We start from the raw sequence: 20214 nt of genomic DNA on the forward strand, positions 1-20214 counted from the left end.
GAAAAAGCAGCTATGGAACAGAGATGATCAAGCAGTATACAAGGAAATATTTTTTTTCAGGACTGGATGCAAATACTGTTGCACATAGACCAGTTCTTTCCTAAAACCAGAGAGTACAGTGAACAAAGATATTTCAGCTGTTTCCCCAGCTCTCCCCACTAATGTTTCTATTCAAGCTGTACAACAAAAAATTCGAACAAATCGGAACATCTCAAGACCGGGAATTTTTTAAGACCACAGAAGGCTATATTGTAGCGCCACCTGGTGCCTCTGGCACAAGGATATTGCAAAATAGACTTCCCAAAAAGTATTTTTTAAATTACTTTTTTTAAAAATTATTTTTAATACTGACATATTGCTTTTAAGCTTTTTTTTAGGAGCAGAGAGCCTAACTCCTTTATTTATTTATTCATTATCTTGAATAGCATGGATACACTTCTAAAAATATCTTCATCACTTGAGCAACTCTTGTATTTTTGATGCTACTTTGGGGGCTCACGTATATAAAGGCTGTGTTTCCCTAACAAGGATAATACAGGTGACATCCATTTTTTTTGAGGAAATAAGGACAACTGTTTCACTAGCAGTTACTGTTTTGGATAGAAAAGTTGGTATTGCAACACCTGGTTGCAATATCAACAATGGTTGGTTTGGAGTTTTATTTGTTTGCTCTGGGTTTTTGGGGGGTTTTGTGTTTGTTTGTTTGTTTGTTTGTTTGTTTGTTTGTTTGTTTGTTTAATTGGAGAATTCTAGCGACTCAACTTTTCCACTTACTTGGCAACTTGAGCCATCTCCTTATGTCACTGATGTATTTCTAGTACTAAAGAACTGGTCTGATGTTTAGACAACCAAGCTTCAGTGAAGCCATAAGGTAGGCAGAGCTGCAGTGAAGATGGGTAGACAGTGGCAAAAATTTCTATGCATTTCTTGGTTCTGCTCTTCAGGTGAACAGTTTTCCTTCAATATATCTGTCCAGCAGATGACTCAGTTCATAAAGAACTAATGCAAAGTCATGAATAGGCAGCTAAAGAAGAGAGAGAAGTTACAGAAAATTGAAAAAACACACCTCCTTCTTTTTTTCACTAATACCCATTGAGTCCTGTAGGTTTAAAGACTTTATGGACATGATTTTCCAGCCCTTTCAACTCACAAGGTATGAACTTTCTGTTCAGGCCAGTCTTGATGAGTAGAATAACAATATACTGAATTTTACTTAATATACTGAATTCATTGTTTTGATCTATTGACTTTCTATTCCTCTAAAGAAGTTCTGTATAATGACAAATTTATTTTTGGTAATATCCTACTAAAAAGTAGGTGAAAATTTCAAGATTGCCATTATCTGGTTAATTCAGTATTGCCCATATTTAAGTAGTGTCGAGTTAATATATGAAAGATAATCACATCGTGAGAACTGTCAAACTCTGAAAAGAAGATTTTTTTTTTGCTAAAAAGAGAATGTAGCACACAAAATGTTAATTGAAATGTTAATTGAAAATAAGTGAGGTAGTGTCACTAAGCAGTTAAAGTCACACAGTAGCTGGAGTTGCTATTGACTATTAGAGTTTGAATCTCTAACTCAGTTACAGTTTAGAATTAGATATCTAAGTAGCCAATTAACCTCTTTACCTCATTGACTTCCACGTTGTCCAGCTTCTCCATATCACAAAACAATTATATTTTTTCTTAAATATTTTATATTCAGGAAGATCATAGAGTCAACCTTGAAAGAATGAAGTGGAAAGAAAATTAAGCTCCTATTCAGATGGATATTAAGAAACTACATTTAACTGTTAAGCTGAGGTTTGGTTTTGGTTGGATTTTTTTTGGTGTGAGCAAGCGTGAAAGGGTCCTGGTTTTAAAGACAGTGTTGAAGTATTATCTTCCTTGATAGCTAAAGGGCAGGTGTTCCTTCCATAGTTGTGAATGGAGATTGCTTCAATAGAGTCAAATTACTGAAATGAACAAGTCTTTCATAAGATCAGTACTTGCTGTAAAGTAATATATTGGTGGTGGTTGTTTTAACTAAGCTCTTTACCACACAAAAAAGTACTTCTATTTCTATTTGGTGCAACTTCTAAAACTTTTAGTGTTTTCCCACTTTGTGTTTAATCATGAAAGTGATTTAGTGTTTTTTATTCAAAATCTTTTAAAAGTAATTACATAGTCCAGTGAGCACAGTAAAGAGGCAAAAAAAAGGAGATGAGTTTTAAATCACATACTGTGTTGATGAGCTACTATCTGTAGTTCATGGGTTATTATTAAATTTCATTCTGATGAGAAGCTTGAGCTGAAATGGAATAGTACTATAAAGTTTCAAATAACTACTTGTAGCAGTGAAATGCTGTTTCCCAGGACTAAACTATTGTGAAAGAGTCCACATTTTACCTTTGAGCATCAATTTGAATCAAGTGTTATATTTTTAAACAAAATAATGAAAAAAACCCCAACAAACCAGAACCATAAATGTGCTGTCACATACAGTTCAAAGTTTTCAACTTCTTGTTTAAACATGAGTTGATACATACATTAGACAGGTCACTGCAGAACAGTGGATGTAATCTATGCACCTTAATATTTGATTTAGCCACTCACAGCATATAATAAATTACTCTCTGAATGATATATTTGTAATCTAATTTCCTTGCTTTTGATGGAAACTGAGAATTATTTGCATTTTCATCAATGTCACCATGACTGGACATGCTGAACAAGTTATTCTATGCTATGTTTGTGCAGAAACTGTTACTGACTGAAGAATCCTATTTTCCTTTTTATGCAACAGACACACATAATAAGAATAATAATTAAAAACTAATCTCAGATGAATTCCTATTGTAAATTGTAATGTACTTGCATTCCAGTTTCTATTATCTGTGTAGTATAAAGAACGATTCTTTTTTACCTCTTGTCATCAAAAACCAAAATTGAAACATTATAGGAACATTGAAGTTTCTGAAGCATGAGACAGTGTTGTTGACCAGGCCTTGCATGTTCTAATGAAATATTTCTCATTATAATTTGTGAATTCATCCAGCATTCCACAAAGGGGATCTAGTTCAGCAAACATCCAGCAGAATCTATTACCCATTTCAGCTCTGTGACTTCCCTGGTTTGCTGCAAGATTGACTAACTGGCTCCTCCTTAATCCAAAGCTAGGAAGCCACAGTAACCTTGGTTTCCAAACTCACAGTGCCTCAACTATTCAGGGCCCAAAGCAACACACCAGAGAGACCACAGAAGATGTGGTTTTGATTCTCTTCCATGGAGGATTTCAGTTTGGGAGGAGAGTAATTTCAATGAGAATGAAGCTAATTTTTATTTCATATCAAAATGCTCTGTGAAATTAGTTTACTTTCTACAGAAAGAGCATCACAATTTATCAAGCCTGTATTATGTGAAGGAGTTTGCTATCAAATTAGGAAAAAAAAACCCACAACTGATATTTCCTCATAACAATACTACTGTATTTGCTACTTTTCAACAGGTGGGAAATATTGTTCAATTTCAGTGTGAAAAAGGACACCTTCTCCATGGCTCAACAACACGAACTTGTCTTCCTGATCTTACGTGGAGTGGAATCCAGCCAGAATGTATACGTAAGTAAATGACAGATTTTTGATTTATACATTTTTTTATCTAGGCTATTTAGTTACAATAGCATTGTTATAAACTTAATTTATATAGTTTTATTAACTTAATACAAATTTGCATTACTAGCTTATAGCAGCTAGAAATGTGATTTTGTGAGTGAATTTTTCTACAATAGCCTATAGAATTTAAAAAAAAAGAAACGACACAAAATAATGTGAATAACAGACAGCTCTTCATCCAGAGAGATGCTGAAAATAGTAAGTTTCTATCTAAGAGGGTGCAACCGTTCCAATGAAAAGAGTGAAAGAGTTGGGAGGAGGTGATGAGAACACGACATGTAGGAAAGCCCTGCACAACCCTAACTTGTACTGGAGTAGATAGTTACAATCAGTTCTAGTAAAGAGTTTGAGCTGTTTCCCAAATAAGGAGTCAGAGTATTAAAAGAATGGGAAAATTTTTGAATCTGAAATGGAGAGAATCCTTTTACTTGGGTACAGGAAGTAGCATTTCATTTCTTAGATCATTTACACTTCGGTAAATAGTACTAATTTACTGAAGGTATAACATCATGGTTAATCTTTCTAGTTTTTCAGCTAGCAAGATGTATTTTTCTGGAAATAGTCTCACCTTATAAGGTCTGACCTTATAGAATTACTTAGCGTATGGAAAGCGTATGCACAGAAGAAAACAATGTTACTGTTTCAGTTGGTGCTAGCGTTTCCCCTAAGCAAACAGCAAATCAGTAGCTCAGTGTGTTGAAAGGTGACCTCTGCTCTTGGAGGTATGCTGTTATTGAGATAACACAAGGCTCAGATTCTGGTGCTTGTTAAAGATATAAGGCATTTTGCGTAAGATTAGGAATGGTAATTAATTTTTCTGCCTGATATTTAAATCTTGCCTTACCTACAATTTGTCCTTGACCTTTCATAGTGTTTTCCAAATGACCCATTTATTTACCGTTATCCAGTGCTACACAGATATCATAAGTCATGTAAGTCACAAGCCATGATTGCTTTTAACTGTGATAAGATGTGCACTGTTTGTGTTCACATATGCAGACAATTTTGGTCATGCAAGTGCATTTAAGTTGGTTCTTGGTCCCTTGAAATTGAAAGGTCCATTTTTAAGAGTGTATTTACAGGCTCAGGACAGTAATTTATAGACTATGTAGTAATTTTTAATGTGAATTTAAAATATATTAATAAGCTATAATTATTGATACTTTTTTCTTCATTAGTTACCTCTCAGAATATGTATAGATTATTTTTTCAGAAATAGTTTCACCATTTTGACTGAAGGTATTTTATCTTTTCTTCATAGCTCACAGTTGTAAACAACCAGAAACACCAACTCATGCTAATGTTGCAGGAATGGATCTTCCCTCACTTGGTTATACATTGATTTACACTTGCCAGCCAGGCTTCTTCCTGGTGGGAGGATCAGAGCATAGAGCCTGTAGGTCTGATGGCACATGGACTGGGAAAGTTCCGGTTTGTGAAGGTAAGGTCTTCTGTTTCCCACTGCATCTTTCATCTACCGTATTTCAGTGATTTTCTTTACTTGCAGTCTAATAAGATAAGGTAGAATGGCAAGGAGAGCTAAGAGGGAGAAGGTAACTCTAATCCTTTGTCTGTTGTTTAATGGGACATATGTTTTAATGTACTTGTCTTTTGTTTGCGTGCTCACAGGTGTAAATTCCAGATATAATTCTAAAGGCCAAATACTTGGGTAACACCTGCTTTTAGACTTCTGACTGAGGCAGGTGTGGACTACATTCTCGTAAGCTCAGTGGAGTAAGAATCTCGATGTTTTTGCCCATACCTACTAAAGTCAGATCAGGATGATTTTATTTACAGAGATTGTGTCAGCTGCAAGAGAGCTATGACAGTTGCAATACTACTATGATACAGTTGTCATCACGGAAACATGGTGGGATGACTCGCACAACTGGAATGCTGTAATGGATGGCTATAAACTCTTTAGAAGGGATAGGCAAGGAAGGAGAGGTGGTGGGGTAGCTCTCTATGCTAGGAAGTGTTTTGACTGTCTAGAGCTTAATGATAGTGATGATAGGGTTCAGTGTTTATGGGTAAGAATCAGGGGGAAGGCCAATAAGGCAGATATCATGGTGGGAGTCTGTTTTAGACCACCCAACCGGGATGAAGATGCAGAAGAAATATTCTATAAGCAGCTGGGAGAGGTCTCACAATCGCTAGCCCTTGTTCCCGTGGGGGACTTCAACTTACCAGATGTCTGCTGGAAATACAACACAGCAGAAAGAAAGCAGTCTAGGATGTTTCTGGAGTGTGTGGAAGATAACTTCCTGGCAGAGCTGGTAAGTGGGCCAACTAGAGAAGGCGGTCCATTGGAACAGTTGTTTGCTAACAGAGAATGACTCGTGGGTCTTGTGACACTTGGAGGACATCTTGGGCACAGCAATCATGAAATGATAAGAGTTTTCGATTCTTGGAGGAGTAAGGAGGGGAGTCAGCAGAACTGCTACCTTGGATTTCCGGAGGGCAGACTTTGGCCTGTTTAGGAGTCTGGTTGAGAGAGTCCCTTGGGAGGCAGTCCTGGAGGGCAAAGGAGTCAAGGAAGGCTGGACATTCTTCAAGAAGGAAATCTTAAAGATGCAGGAGCACGCTGTCTCCATGTAGTGAAAGACAAGCTGGCAGGGAAGAAGACTGGCCTGGCTGAACAGAGAGCTTTGGCTGGAACTTTGGAGAAAAAGAGAGTTTATGACCTTTGGAAGAAGGGGCAGGCAACTAAGGAGGACTACAAGGACGTCATGAGGTTATGCAAGGAGAAAATTAGAAGGGTCAAAGCACAACTAGAACTTAATTTGGCTATTGCCATAAAAGACAATAAAAAATGTTTCTACAAATACATTAGTAACAAAAGGAGAGCTAAGGAGAATCTCTGTCCTTTATTGGATGCGGAGGGAAGCATCGCCACAAAGGATGAGGATAAGGCTGAGATACTTAATGCCTTCTTTGCCTCAGTCTTTAATAGCCAGACAAGTTGTTCTCGGGGCACCCAGCCTGCTGAGCTGGAAGACAGGGACAGGGAACACAATGAAGCCCCCATAATCCAAGGGGAAATGGTTAGCTGCCTGTTACACCACTTAGACACACACAAGTCTATGGGGCTGGATGTGATCCACCCAAGGGTACTGAAAGAGCTAGCAAAAGTGCTCACTAAGCCACTCTCCATCATCTAGCAGCAGTCCTGGCTAACAAGGGAGGTCCCACTTGACTGGAGGTTAGCAAATATGACGCTCATCTACAAGAAGGGCCAGAAGGAGGACTCGGGGAACTACAGGCCTGTCAACCTGACCTCGGTGCTGGGGAAGGTTATGGATCAGATCATCCTGAGTGCCATCACATGACATGTACGGGACACCCAGGGGATCAGGCTCAGTCAGCATGAGTTTATTAAAGGCAGGTCCTGCTTGACTAACCTGATCTCCTTCTATGAGAGGGTGACCCGCTTAGTAGAAGAGGGGAAGACTGTGGATGTTGTCTACCTGGACTTTAGTAAAGCCTTTGACACTGTCTCCCACAGCATTCTCCTGAAGAAGCTGGCTGCTCACGGCTTGGACACATGTATGCTTCCCTGGGTAAAAAACTGGCTGGATGGGCAGGCCCAAAGAGTTGTGGTGAATGGAGTTCAATCCAGTTGGCAGCCTGTCACAAGTGGTGCTCCCCAGGGCTCAGTAATGGAGCCAGTCCTGTTCAATATCTTTATCGATGACCTGGATTAGGGCATGGAGTGCACCCTCAGTAAGTTTGCAGATGACACCAAGTTGGCCAGGCGTGTTGATCTGCCTGAAGGTAGGAAGGCTCTAGAGGGATCTGGACAGGCTGGATTGATGGGCCAAGGCCAACTGTATGAGGCTGAACAACGCTAAGTGCCGGGTCCTGCACTTGGGTCACAACAACCCCATGCAACACTACAGGTCTCGGGAGGAGTGGCTGGAGAGCTGTCTGGCAGAAAAGGACCTGCAGGTGTTGGTTGACTGCTGGCTGAGTATGAGCCAGTAATGTGCCCAGGTGGCCAAGAAGGCCAAAAGTGTCCTGGCTTGTATTAGAAATAGTGTGGCCAGCAGGACCACAGAGGTGACAGTGCCCCTGTCCTTGGCAATGGTGAGGCTGCACCTCGAGTACTGTGTTCAGTTTTGGGCCCCTCACTGCAAGAAGGACATCAAGGTCCAGGAGCGTGTCCAAAGAAGGGCAATGAAGCTGGTGAAGGATCTAGAGCACTAGTCTGAAGGGAATGAGACACGGACTCTGCATATGAGTTCAGGCAAAGACAAGCAAAGACACTTTATTTTTACAATCTATCCCTTTTATAATATGATCTAGTGTTCACGAGCAAGCAAAACCCATTTCATTGGCTACTGTCTTTCGTCCACGCATCTCTTCAGCGTTACTTACTAGTTCTTCAAGCTGGTGCACGCGAATTCCTCTTTCAGGGATGTATCCAATCTCATCCTTATTTTTCTGCCTCTAAGTTTCACAAACTTGTTTGTAACAAGCCTCAAGGCCACAGCTGCATTCCTGCGAACCTGTAACAAGCCTCAAGGGCACAGCTGCGTCTCGTCAAAGTAAAACACAATCTCACTTATTCCTACAAATCCCCCTTTTTGTTTTTTTATCACAAAAGCTTGTTTAATCATATTCTGTAGCACTTTCTATACCCAAGACACTAGACAAGAAACTGTCATTATTATAGTGCAAAATATTAGTAACAAGAAAAAACCCATTTTGATTAGAGACATTATCCACCCGCCAATTTCACAACTTGTTAGTAAGTGATTCAGCCAATCAAATCCGTCACTGACTTGTAATTTGCTAACTTCAAATCTTTGATTGCTTTATGGATTAATTTGGAGTTATCTGATAAGTCATTCCCCATCAGTCTTCTCAGAGTTCAGTGTCTTCTGCTGTTCATTCTTGTTATCAATACCACACTGCGCTCTAATCCAATTTATGTTTCCCAATAGTTTTTGTACATCATTCAAGGTTTTTATGTCTGCTGAAATGATCACATTTTGAGGTTGGATACTTTGTTGTAAGATTTTCCACCCAAGATATTTCCATGGTGCTTCCATTTGAATTTTTTCTGGTGCGTTTTGCAGTCCTTTGTTTTGCAATGCATATTTTAAAACAGGTAGTGCTTCACGCACCATGGTGTTCGTGGGGCCTGCTAGTAAAATGTCATCCATATAGTGATAGATATACATTGCCGGGAATTTTAGTCATACAGGACGTATGGCTTTAGCCACATATGTTTGACAGATCGTTGGAGAATTCTTCATTCCTTGAGGCAGGACAGTCCAGTGGTATCTATCCATTGGCTTGCCTCGGTTAATTTTTGGTACCGAAAACGCAAAACGCGGTGCATCCGTAGGATGTAGTGGGATAGTAAAGAAGCAGTCTTTTAAGTCTGCTATGATTATGTCCCAATTTCGGGGTATCATTGTTGGCGAGGGCAAGCCGGGTTGGAGCGCTCTCATTTCTTCCATAGCTTTGTTTATTTGTCTCAAGTCATGTAGCAGTTGCCATTTTCCACTCTTTTTTTTTATAACAAATACAGGAGAATTCCAGGGGCTGGTTGTAGGGTGATATGTCCTTGTTGAAGTTGTTCTTTGACCAATTCTTGAAGGGCAGCGACCTTTTCTTTGGGGAGCGGCCATTGATCTATCCAAATGGGTGTTTCTTTTTTCCAAATAAGTTTCATTGTCGGTTGCTCATCAATGGCTGCTACTGAAAATTTTCAGGGCAATTTAAGGTGAAGCCGCATTGGGACATTACGTCTCGCCCCAACAGGCTCATGGGCAAATTTGTCACATATGGCCGTACAGTAAATGTAGACCCTTCTTGGGTATTGATATTGAACAGGTGAGTACTTTGAAAGGTTTGAGAAAGGCCGCCGACTCCAATCAAGCCCTCTGTGGGGGTGGCTATTAAATCTTTTGATTGAAGAGACAGAAAATGAGAGATAATAACTGGAATATTATTTTCAGACATATTCAGGTAGTTTAACACATACACAGCTTTACTTAGTCTGTCTGCTGGCGTAGCTTCTGGTGTTCCCCCTTTCTGTTTTTGCAGGTTCAGTTGTTTGTTGCAAGATTTTCCAGCCCAGATATTTCCAAGGCTCGTTTTTTTGCACTTTTTCAGGGGCATATCTATTTAGAGCTCGTTGTATCTCTTTTTCTCAGTTGTGGGCAATCTCTTTTAAAATGTCCAGTTTTACCACAGGAGAAACATGATTTCTGTACTTTCATTGCGGCGGCAAAAGCTGTAGCTAATGTTTCCGTATTACGGGACATTGACCCCACCTTTTGGGTAGCTTCTATCATATCCATTAAGGAGGGATTTTTCAGAGGCAAAAGCACTTTTTTACAGCCTGTATTCACATTTTCAAAGGCTAATTTTAAGAGTAGGACCTCTCTTGCTTCTGCATTTTTGACTTGTTTTTCCAAAGCCTCTTTAAGACGATCTAAGAATGAGATATATCCCTCTCCTCTCCCTTGCTTTATTAATGTAAATTATTTTGTCGCTCTTCTGGCATCCAGCACTCTTAGTAATGCCTGTAAAGCAAGGTCTCTGCCTTGTGCTAATATCTCTGGTCGTAATCGTGCCTGTAATGTTGGGTGATTTAGCGGTGGATCCCCCATAAGTTGTGGGAGTCCTGGCCCTTGTAAAGGGTTGCGTTGTTGTCGCTGCATATTGATAATTGTGGTGTTTTGGCAGGTGGTACGCCAGGTGCTTTCAAAGATCACCTTTTGCGTTGGAGTCAATATAAGATTAGTAAGCGTGCATATATCAAATGGTACTATTTCATTTGTAAATATTCCCCGTAGCAGGGATTGTGTAAAAGGAGAACCCAGTCCATGCGCGGCAACTGTTTGTTGTAGATCTTTAAAAACATTACAGCCAAAAGGTTCATGCTCATCGGGGACATTTGCATTGCTGCGTATGATGGGACATGCTACCGGTGAACAAAAAGCTGTATCTCCCATTTGCAATGCTTGGTGTCTAATCTTTTGCCACCTTGTAGCAGGCGGCTGACACCCCCCATTCCTCGGGCAGCAATTGATTATGGGTTTGTGGAGTATCAGCATCAGGAGCAGTAGAGAAAGGCGGTACGAGTTCTGACGCAGCAGGGGCCGGGGTGGGTGGGCGGGGAAGTGGAGGGGTACTGATTGCAGGGATCAGAAGGTCCAGCAGAGGTGTTGAAGGCATAGAAGCAGGTGAAGGAGAAAACGGCGCGGAGGGTAGCGGCGGTGCAGGGGGGGGTCGGCTGCTATTATCTTGTACCCGCACCAGAAATGCGAACCCCGCGGTTTCTCCATCTTTCAACGCTTCCCTATGGAGCTGCTTCCACCAGTCCCAGGGGTCGAAGGCTCGCTCAGGCTGTGGTACAGCCTGCGGCGTGGGCAGCTACATCGGACACGGGGGACAGGACGGAGTGGATTTCATTGGAATGGAACTTGGGGGAGGTGGTCTGAGTCCTGTTCGCTTGTTTGTTTCACCCAAGTTCCCATTCTTTTCTTTTTCCCCCAAGTCTATAAGAGCTTCCTTGTCTTGGGGCTTGCTTTCACTCAGTTCATCATTCCTTATCTGCGCCGCTTGAGCGACTGCATTGTACCTTTTTTTTTCTTTTTTTTCCTTTTCCTTTTTTTTTATTTTCCTTTTTTCTTTTTTTCTTTTTTTTTTCTTTTTTTTTTCTTTTTTTCTTTTTTTCTTTTTTTTTCTTTTTTTCTTTTTTTTCTTTTTTTTTTTCTTTTTTTTCTTTTTTTTTCTTTTTTTTTCTTTTCAGCTTGCCATTAGCGCAGGGTCTCAGTCACTAGTCACCAAGTGGTCATGACTTCGGTGGCGGTGGTGTCCCTTCTGGATGCTGCCTCCCAAATCATCTCCCCTGCCTGTTCCCAAGTTTTCACATCAAATACTGCAGAGACTGTAGAGGGAGCCCCTTGCTTTTGTACGAACTTCAGTAATAATTTTATTTTATATGCGTCATACTTCACTCCTCGTTTTGCTAATAGCTGCATTAAAAGTTTAACTATAGCTTCTTCTTCAGCTGATATGTTAGCTCCCATTATTACTGCCCAGCTGCTCACCTGTTTCTTAAGGTGATGTCCTGGGATTAAAGCCGCGGTCCTGCCGTCAGCTTGAGTTGTTCAGCTGGGGTTCCCTCCGGACGCTACTGGCAGCGCTGCCTCCTCCGGATCACGTCGGGGTCACCATTTGAAGGGAATGAGACACGGACTCTGCATATGAGTTCAGGCAAAGACAAGCAAAGACACTTTATTTTTACAATCTATCCCTTTTATAATATGATCTAGTGTTCACGAGCAAGCAAAACCCATTTCATTGGCTACTGTCTTTCGTCCACGCATCTCTTCAGCGTTACTTATTAGTTCTTCAAGCTGGTGCACGCGAATTCCTCTTTCAGGGATGTATCCAATCTCATCCTTATTTTTCTGCCTCTAAGTTTCACAAACTTGTTTGTAACAAGCCTCAAGGCCACAGCTGCATTCCTGCGAACCTGTAACAAGCCTCAAGGGCACAGCTGCATCTCGTCAAAGTAAAACACAATCTCACTTATTCCTACACAAGTCTTATGAGGAGTGGCTGAGGGAGCTGGCATTGTTTAGTCTGGAGAAAAGGAGGCTGAGGGGAGACCTTATCGCTCTCTACAACTACCTGAAAGGAGGTTGGAGTGAGGTGGGCGTTGGTCTCTTTTCCCAAGTGACAAGTGATAGGACAAGAGTAAATGTCCTCAGTTGTGCCAGGGGAAGTTTAGATTGGATATTAGGAAAAATTTCTTCACCAAATGAGTTTTCAACCGCTGGAACAGGCTGCCCAGGGAAGTGGCTGAGTCCTCATCCATGGAGATATTTAAAACACATGTAGATATGGAGCTTAGGGACGTGGTTTAGCAATGGGCTTTGCAGTGTTAGGTTAACAGTTGGATTTGATGATCTTAAAGGTCTTTGCCAACTTAAATGTTTCTGTGATTCTATGATTGTTTTCTGATTTTGATGAAGGATGCCTAAAGTCCAAGTAGATGTCTGAATCACTGCATGGAATTAATCCATAGGACTTAATATTATTTTATATTTGTATGTAAGCAATGATATACTACTTGGAAAGAAAATGTATCTACTTTGTCCTTGATGTTCCAACATTTTATGTCCTTCCTAATTTTTAGTACATACTTTGTCATGGCAGGGCATGAAAAATCTCATGGCAAAATCACGGTGATAATATTGTTTTTCATGTGAGATAAGAAACATCCTCATGTATCGCAACTGTTTGGAATTCTATTTCCTCAATAATTGAAGCACCTTTCAGATTACTGATACCTAATGTTTCAGATGTGGTTATCCCCAGGGCATTTACAGAGGCATTCAAAGGCTGTATAGCCAAACAGTGCTACTTGGAAGGGAAATAGGAAATGAATATTTTGTATTACTAAAAAACAGGTGTCCTGGCATTACATGCTAGGCAAGTACTGGGGGAAAACAGAGCAGACCTTTGGGAAAGTGTTAGGAAGAAAGCTGCCAGGAGGCTTATTACTTGTTCAGTACTCAGGAAGTGTTATGGCAAGCCAAATGGGATTCATGGGTTGTATTTTGATCCAAGAATTTTCAGCTGATGATATTGAAACAAGTAGTATTAGCTATCCTATCTGATAGTAAGGAACCTTTATGAGAATTTTTTTTAAAAGTGTTAAGTGGTAACTATGAGTGTATCTACCTTATCATATAACTTAGTTCCCCAATATCCTTAGAAAATGTTACAGAAATGCTAAATTTTTAGGATCAGAGGTCTTGCTTCTTGCTTTTTAGCAGTGGAGAAAGCCAAGAATGAGCAACATATTGTAAAGTATTAACTCTAATTAGAGAAAGTAAAATATCTCTTAAATATTTTCAATTTTACCTATTACAAAGGGGTGAAACATGTCTCTCCTATGGAATGGAGAACAGTACCACATCAGGTTGTTCACCTGTGATTGTGAACTTCACAAAAATAATTTGGAAATGGATAAAAAGGAATAAAACATTTGGTGTTGAGAGCTCTAAAAAGATCTGTAGGGGAATTAAACCAGAATTTGGTCCTTTAAATACAAAACTGCAATCTTAAAAGTCCTACTCAGCAAATATCTGGACCTAGAAAATTAAACTCCATAGATAACTTGGGGTTTTTTTGGCTTTGTATTTAAAATTTGTATTTAAATATTATTTTCTATTTAAAATTTCAGTTCTGAACTTGACTAGAAATGTATCCACCTTGACAAGGCTGATTAACTCATCAGCTTTTTATACCGAAACCCTTTGAAAGTATGATCCAGATATTTCTAACTTGAGTTTGATGTACTCAAAAAGCATATGCTGTTGAAGCAAGCCATCCAGGTCAACCACCTTCAGTAAAGTTCAGTAAGTTTCTTTCAAAACAGAGAGGAAATAGAGATTAATCAATCAGTAGTAACAGGCCATGAGAACTTTAGGTTGAATTCCAACCCCTGCTTTTTTTTCTTGCCAGTTTTAATCTATATACCAAGAGCAAGCCTTCTGTATAAGCTAAAAGTTGTTCTCAAGAAAAATATTCTCAGTGCTTCTTGCTAAAGTTTCCTTTTTATGCAGAAAAATATTCCACTCAGGGAGAATGAAGTTGCTTTTCTTGTCTATTTTTTTTAGAGTATCAACCAGAGAGAGAAGTCCTGACTTCAAAGTCAAGATCCAAAATACAAAATATTGAAATAATCACTGGAGCAAGGAATGGAGACTAGGGCTGCATGAGAGTATTCTACAACAGGAGACAGAATTATATGTCTTCTTTATAGCCTAGTGAATCCAAATTAGTTTCTGCAAAATAAAATAGCTTCAGCTACAGGAAATGACATTGTCCCATTGCATTAGGTTCATCGTCTTCAGCGGTGGGATAGTTCCTGCTCTAAGCAGAGAAGAAATGAAATTCTCCAACTTCCAGTGCTCAAATCACCTGAGCAGTTGGAGATACTGTGGACAGCCTCATTTCTTTCTTTCTTTCTGTCGCTATTCTTTAAAGAAACAGTGACCTCTTCCGCCATTGTTAAGAGATTAGGCATGCATCTTTGGGTTTTCAGTCTTGAACACAAAATGTCTCACTCATTCACTGTTTGGTGTTACATTGCTTCCTGTCAATGCACTATTCAAAGTACTATTTTGTGTGGATCCCTATTTAAATGACATAACCTGCTTTAGACGACATATTAGAAGACATCTCACAAACTAGGTGCATAGTCCAGGACTGTGAATTCTGAAATGTGGATTCTGAAGTGAAGGCCTACACTGTTTGGGTATTGAAAATGACTTGGTAGCATCCAGGTGACTGACTTAGGAGAAAATGCAGCAACTGAAGAAATCAGTGGGCATGTGCTCCTATGATACTAAGGCTTGATACTGACTGAAATCTCATTCTTATTTGAGTTTGAAACATCATCTTATATCCTTTGTAACAACTAAATTCCACTATGGCACTTATTTTCCTAGTTTCTGAGTAACATATTTGCTACTGATTTGTCTTTTTGTCATTCATTCTTTCTGACAGCTGGTTCCAAAATATTAGTGAAGGACCCCAGACCAGCTTTGGGAACACCAAGTCCCAAACTAAGTGGTAAGTACTTTGAGGTATATTTAGTTTGAAACAGTTTCTGTAGAAAAGACAACAAGGATCGATTTAGTGAGACTGTACTGAATGGCTTAGAAAGAATAAAGGGTATTAGATTAGGCATTACATTAATAGAACAAAAACATCATTAGTTAACAAAAACATCATTAATTAAATTATTCCCCAATGTTTAAGTCTGTCTAGACTATATGGTATTATTTATATCCATATATAATATCTAACTGTTATGTGATGAAAGTTTTATTGGTTTCCCTGAAATCACTATTCTGTGTAAGATCCTATGCAATTTACCCATTCAAAAACTATATTACTCACACAGAAATAATTTAAAGATGTTTCACATTTTTTTTCATAATCTTGCATTTCTTTTACATATTGCTAATTTAAATTGTTTTACCTAAATACTTCAGTATTAGCCTTCAACTTAGCCTTCAAAAAAGATAATTTTAGCCTAGAGAAGGTAGTCTTTCTAACTGTGGCTAAAGTAAACTCCAGTTTTAACTGATTTGCTAAAGAATACTGTCTTTGGATGTCCTGACTAGATCCAAGACAAACCTTTCTCTCTTCACTGAAGAGATGTTTTGAAGAGAGAAGTCTCCTTAACTAAAAGTAGCCTTTGAGTATAACCCTATTAAATGTCTACCAATAATGAATAAAGATTTAAAAGCAATTCCTTAGCACGGGTGGTTTTTTTTTGGGGGGGGGGGGGGGGGCTTTTTTTTTGTTTTTTTTTAACAGGTTGTACACTACTTCAAAACTATGTTTGTCAATTATGTACTGCATGGTAGTCATATTATCAGTTTATTCATTCAGAAGTTTTTTGTACAATCCCAATTAATTGCAAATAAAGTACACGAAGATTAGTTTTCCTGAAAGTAGGGAAATAAATTTCAGGCAGATCATAAATCAACAACATCAGACTGTTTACACCATGCAGTTTCTTTCCTTGTAGTTTGTAGGCCTAGTACCTAGGTGTTTTGTTTTTATGTGTTTACTTGTCAAATATTATATGCATATATACATACACAAATAAAAAACTAGGAAAGCTCTTTTATGCTTCATGGGGAAGACAACCTATGTCTGTGACCCATAAAATAAATGATGAAGGAAGACTGTCGGGTATTCCAATGTGCCCCAGTCTTGAATTTGGGGATATCCTGAGAGAAAGAGACAAGTATTCTGTGTTTATCTGACATGAGATGCCAATGCACACATGAACCCAGAGCTTTAAGTTCAGTGTGAGTGACTCCAAATAATGTGAAAGTGCTGATTTTAAATAGTCATTATTTGGTTTAGAGCTAAGTTTGATACATTTCCTTTGGAAAGTGTAGTAAACCCATCCGAAGTCACCTTCAATTTAATTGTTTAAATGGTATCTTATGTTAAGATTTTAAAGATTTGCATGTTTTTACTGGATAAGTAAAATTTTTTTTCAAGCATACGGTTGCTGGAATAGCATTACTTAAATTAATCATTTTACAGTTGGATAATGATAAATATTAAATATAAAGGTATAAATTTAACATATTTATACTCCCTGCAGTCTATGATCTCTTTTTAACTTTAAAATAGGGGATTTTTTTTCTCCTGGTGAAGCTCATAATGTTTTTAAGCATTTGAAGACAGGACAAAACTTCTTATATAAATTTTTCATTAAAAAAATTGACTAGGTAATAAAGAAGATGCTTATAATCTTTTAATGTCATTTAAATATGCTTATAAAAATTTTCATGTCTAAATCAATATTAATTTCTGCAAAATTTAATCCTAGCTGTATGTCCCTGCCTGTCTGTGCTGGCATAGAAAACATTCTGCAGTGAGAGGAATCTGGGTTTTTTTGGTTTACAGCTGTTAAATTAGATTTTGTGAAGTTGGTTTAATTTTAGGACATGTCCATCTTTGAGGAAGGTACAGTTGTGGTTGTGTTCTTCAGTACAAATACATTTCTTTCATAAATGTTCGTGCCAGGTGTCTATGCTTGATATGTGAAGATTATGCCTAATAGACTTAGGGAGGGTAAAGTAGAGAAAATGCTAATACTTATCATACATTTTGTTAGATGTTTGACTTCATAACTACTAAATATTGCAAAATGTATTGAAACATGTTTGATGTCTGTATAGTTCCTGATGATGTATTTGCCCAAAATTATATATGGAAAGGATCTTACAATTACAAAAGCAAGAAACAGCCCATGACTTTGACAGTCACCAGTTTCAATGCAACTTCAGGAAGAGTAAATGCAACACTTACAAACAGCAATATGGAATTGCTGCTATCAGGTATGGGATTAGAAAACCATTTCCTTTTAATTTTTTCTGCCTTATGTACATTGGATACCTGTAACTTCATGCATAACATTTGAACTTTTAATGTCTTCTGGAAACGTTCTTAGCTTACCAAAGAAATTTTCATTCTAGTTTGGTTCCTTTTCAAAGGTAGGGATTTTTCCACCTTTTCCTTCTCTCCCCTTTGTTAATGTCCCAGGTTTTTGTTATATTTGGAATTAATAGTCAATGAGGAGTGAAAGAATCATCCTAATTCTCATTCTTCTTCCTTAAATGTTATAAATAAACTTAAATTACTGTTCCTGAGATTTTCTTAATTATAAATTGTACCATTTCCCCACAATAGCCTATTAATGACTAATAAGTAATATGATGAGATTGATATGTGTTGACCTAGCAAGGCAGACATACTTAATGAACATGGAGAGCAAGGAGCGATGACACTTGTTAGATTAGCTGCTATAGTTGAAAAAAGTAGCTACCCTTCATGCTGTGGTTTCAGAAGAAGCCCTTGATTGCAGTCTTGGTTTATGATATTCCACAGTCCCTGGCACACAAAACACTGTTGCCATGGTTATGTTGGCACAATATGCACAGTTCTGTACACTGTGAACCATCAGCAGAAACTACAGATATGGCTTGATAAGCAAGCAAACAAAAATACTGCAAAAAAAATTTGGGTTTATAGTTTTTGCATGTTTTTTAAACTCTGTCAGTCCCATGATTGAGACATCTCAGCCACACAGAAAATGGGCCCATCACACAACAGGAGTGGCAGGCTGTAGCACAGGGGTGTGAATAAGCATAAAAGAAACACCTGCAATCAATATTATCACTCAAAACTTAGTTTCTTGAAACTTCACCCTCTGCCTACAACACTTTTTGCAAGGACTGAAGAAGCCTAAGAATAGCAGTTATGTATAGACTGGACACTGCTGGTTTTAATCTTGTTCACCACTTAAGGACCCCTTTCTCTGAAGTAGTTTAACATCACTCTTTATGCTTGAAGTGTTAGCAAGGACAGAAGCAACAGAACATTAAACCTGTTGGAAAAAAATGAGGGGGGAAAGTTCAGCCCATATGTTTCTAAGAGGTGTGATCTACAGGAAGATTGTAATGGTCCAAAGAATCCATGGGTCTGTTGAGCTCTTAGTTTCTAATATCTAGTAAAGTGGTGAATTTTTGTCACTAGGTTTGCCTGTTGAAGGTATTTTGTGGGTGTCTTTTGAAGAGTCACAGTTGAGAGGCCATAGGTAGACTGAATGTTTCATAAAATATTTTCTGACTGGTAACTGTGTTTGTCTTGACTGTCTGTGTGAATTTATTCTATCATATGATGTCTGTTTAGCTACAACCATCTAATTTCTATGAGGGTATTAGGTGCAATGGATGTAGTATTTCATATTTTTAGGATTAATAAAAGTAAAAGCTGTATTTTCTCACCCAAACAACCTCCTCCTCCTCCAAATAAAAAGGTTCCCTCAGTTGGACACAAAAGTGATTACAAATGCCCGTTTTCACTCTACATACATGCATTGCTCACGTCATCAGGTAATTAAAATTATTTTCTTTCCCTATTTTGCAGATAGAAAACTGTGATCCTGTATATTGAAAGAGTATCTTAGGGCCAGGGAAGTAAGGATGTATCAAAGAAGACATTTAGATGCCAGAAAGCTGATTTCTCCTATTCTCAACTTACAGGTTTCTGAAATGAAAAGTAGTTCCCTCCCCATGCAGCACTTACTGTTTTGCATTCCATCATTTGCTGCATCTTTTTTTACTTCTTTTTATTTTGACAACTGTGCTTGCTGTAATTATAGTATACATGTCTGTCACAGGATAGAAATGGGCATGTTCTTTTGATCAGGTTAGCATGAGTGAAAATAGCAATGCTATTATACAGATGAAGAGAAGAGAAAGGTACAGCTTTTACTTGTTTATTTGGCTCAGATTAAACACTCTCTTGTAGACTGGGAAACCAGTTGCCAGCTCTGAAGAAACACATCGTCCTTTCACCAAGAAACACTTGCAAACACTTGTAAATTAGCAGAGAACAGTGGTGCCTTGGTCTGCGGGATAATTTTTCTCTATGCTCTTTGTTTGAGTGTACGTACATAATGTATGCCCATGTACACAAACCACAGTCCTCAGCCTCATGCAAGTATTTCCTAATGTACATTTATAACATACATGATGGCAGATATGATTAATTTTTTTCTTCCCAAGTTCCAAATGATTTCTATATGCACACTGTCCAAGCTCTTGAAGTGACCAAACACTGTGTGATAATGTTAGCACAGTCCTGAAGACAAGAGAATAAACCCTTTCTTATCAAAGCACATTCATTTGAGCTCAGTGCAGTGTTAACACGAAAGTAAGTCTGCTTGTTAGCTCAGAGATGATTTATATATAATGATACCTCCTATAGGGCAATCACCTATCTTCAATGTGGAGAAGGCTTTTGTTCTGTGAATTTAGGCATGTAAATGAGAAACATGAATTAGGAATCTCATTGCCCTTTCTCTTACTGAAGCTTCTGAAGAGAGCTAGGAAGTTTGCATCTTAACCTGAATTGAACTTTTGAGATGCCCATCTCACTGTAGTGAGAGCCTAGAGTGAATAAACTAATGGAGAGGGAAAAGTTA

The 20214-nt window shown here is 38.5% G+C and overlaps 1 protein-coding gene across 1 annotated transcript in view; it reads left to right on the top strand.

Moving 5' to 3' along the window:
• CSMD3 (CUB and Sushi multiple domains 3) overlaps positions 1-20214 on the top strand; it is a 746059-nt gene that overhangs the window by 715552 nt on the left and 10293 nt on the right. Inside the window, exons 64-67 of the mRNA XM_087747332.1 lie at positions 3488-3599; positions 4915-5094; positions 15201-15266; positions 17405-17563. Of these exons, the coding sequence (XP_087603458.1) occupies positions 3488-3599; positions 4915-5094; positions 15201-15266; positions 17405-17563 (517 nt within the window). The remainder of the gene's footprint in view (positions 1-3487; positions 3600-4914; positions 5095-15200; positions 15267-17404; positions 17564-20214) is intronic.

This window comes from Nipponia nippon, unplaced genomic scaffold, assembly GCF_047370975.1.
Source record: "Nipponia nippon isolate SJK-2023a ecotype South Korea unplaced genomic scaffold, ASM4737097v1 scaffold_1, whole genome shotgun sequence".
Taxonomy (NCBI): domain Eukaryota; kingdom Metazoa; phylum Chordata; class Aves; order Pelecaniformes; family Threskiornithidae; genus Nipponia; species Nipponia nippon.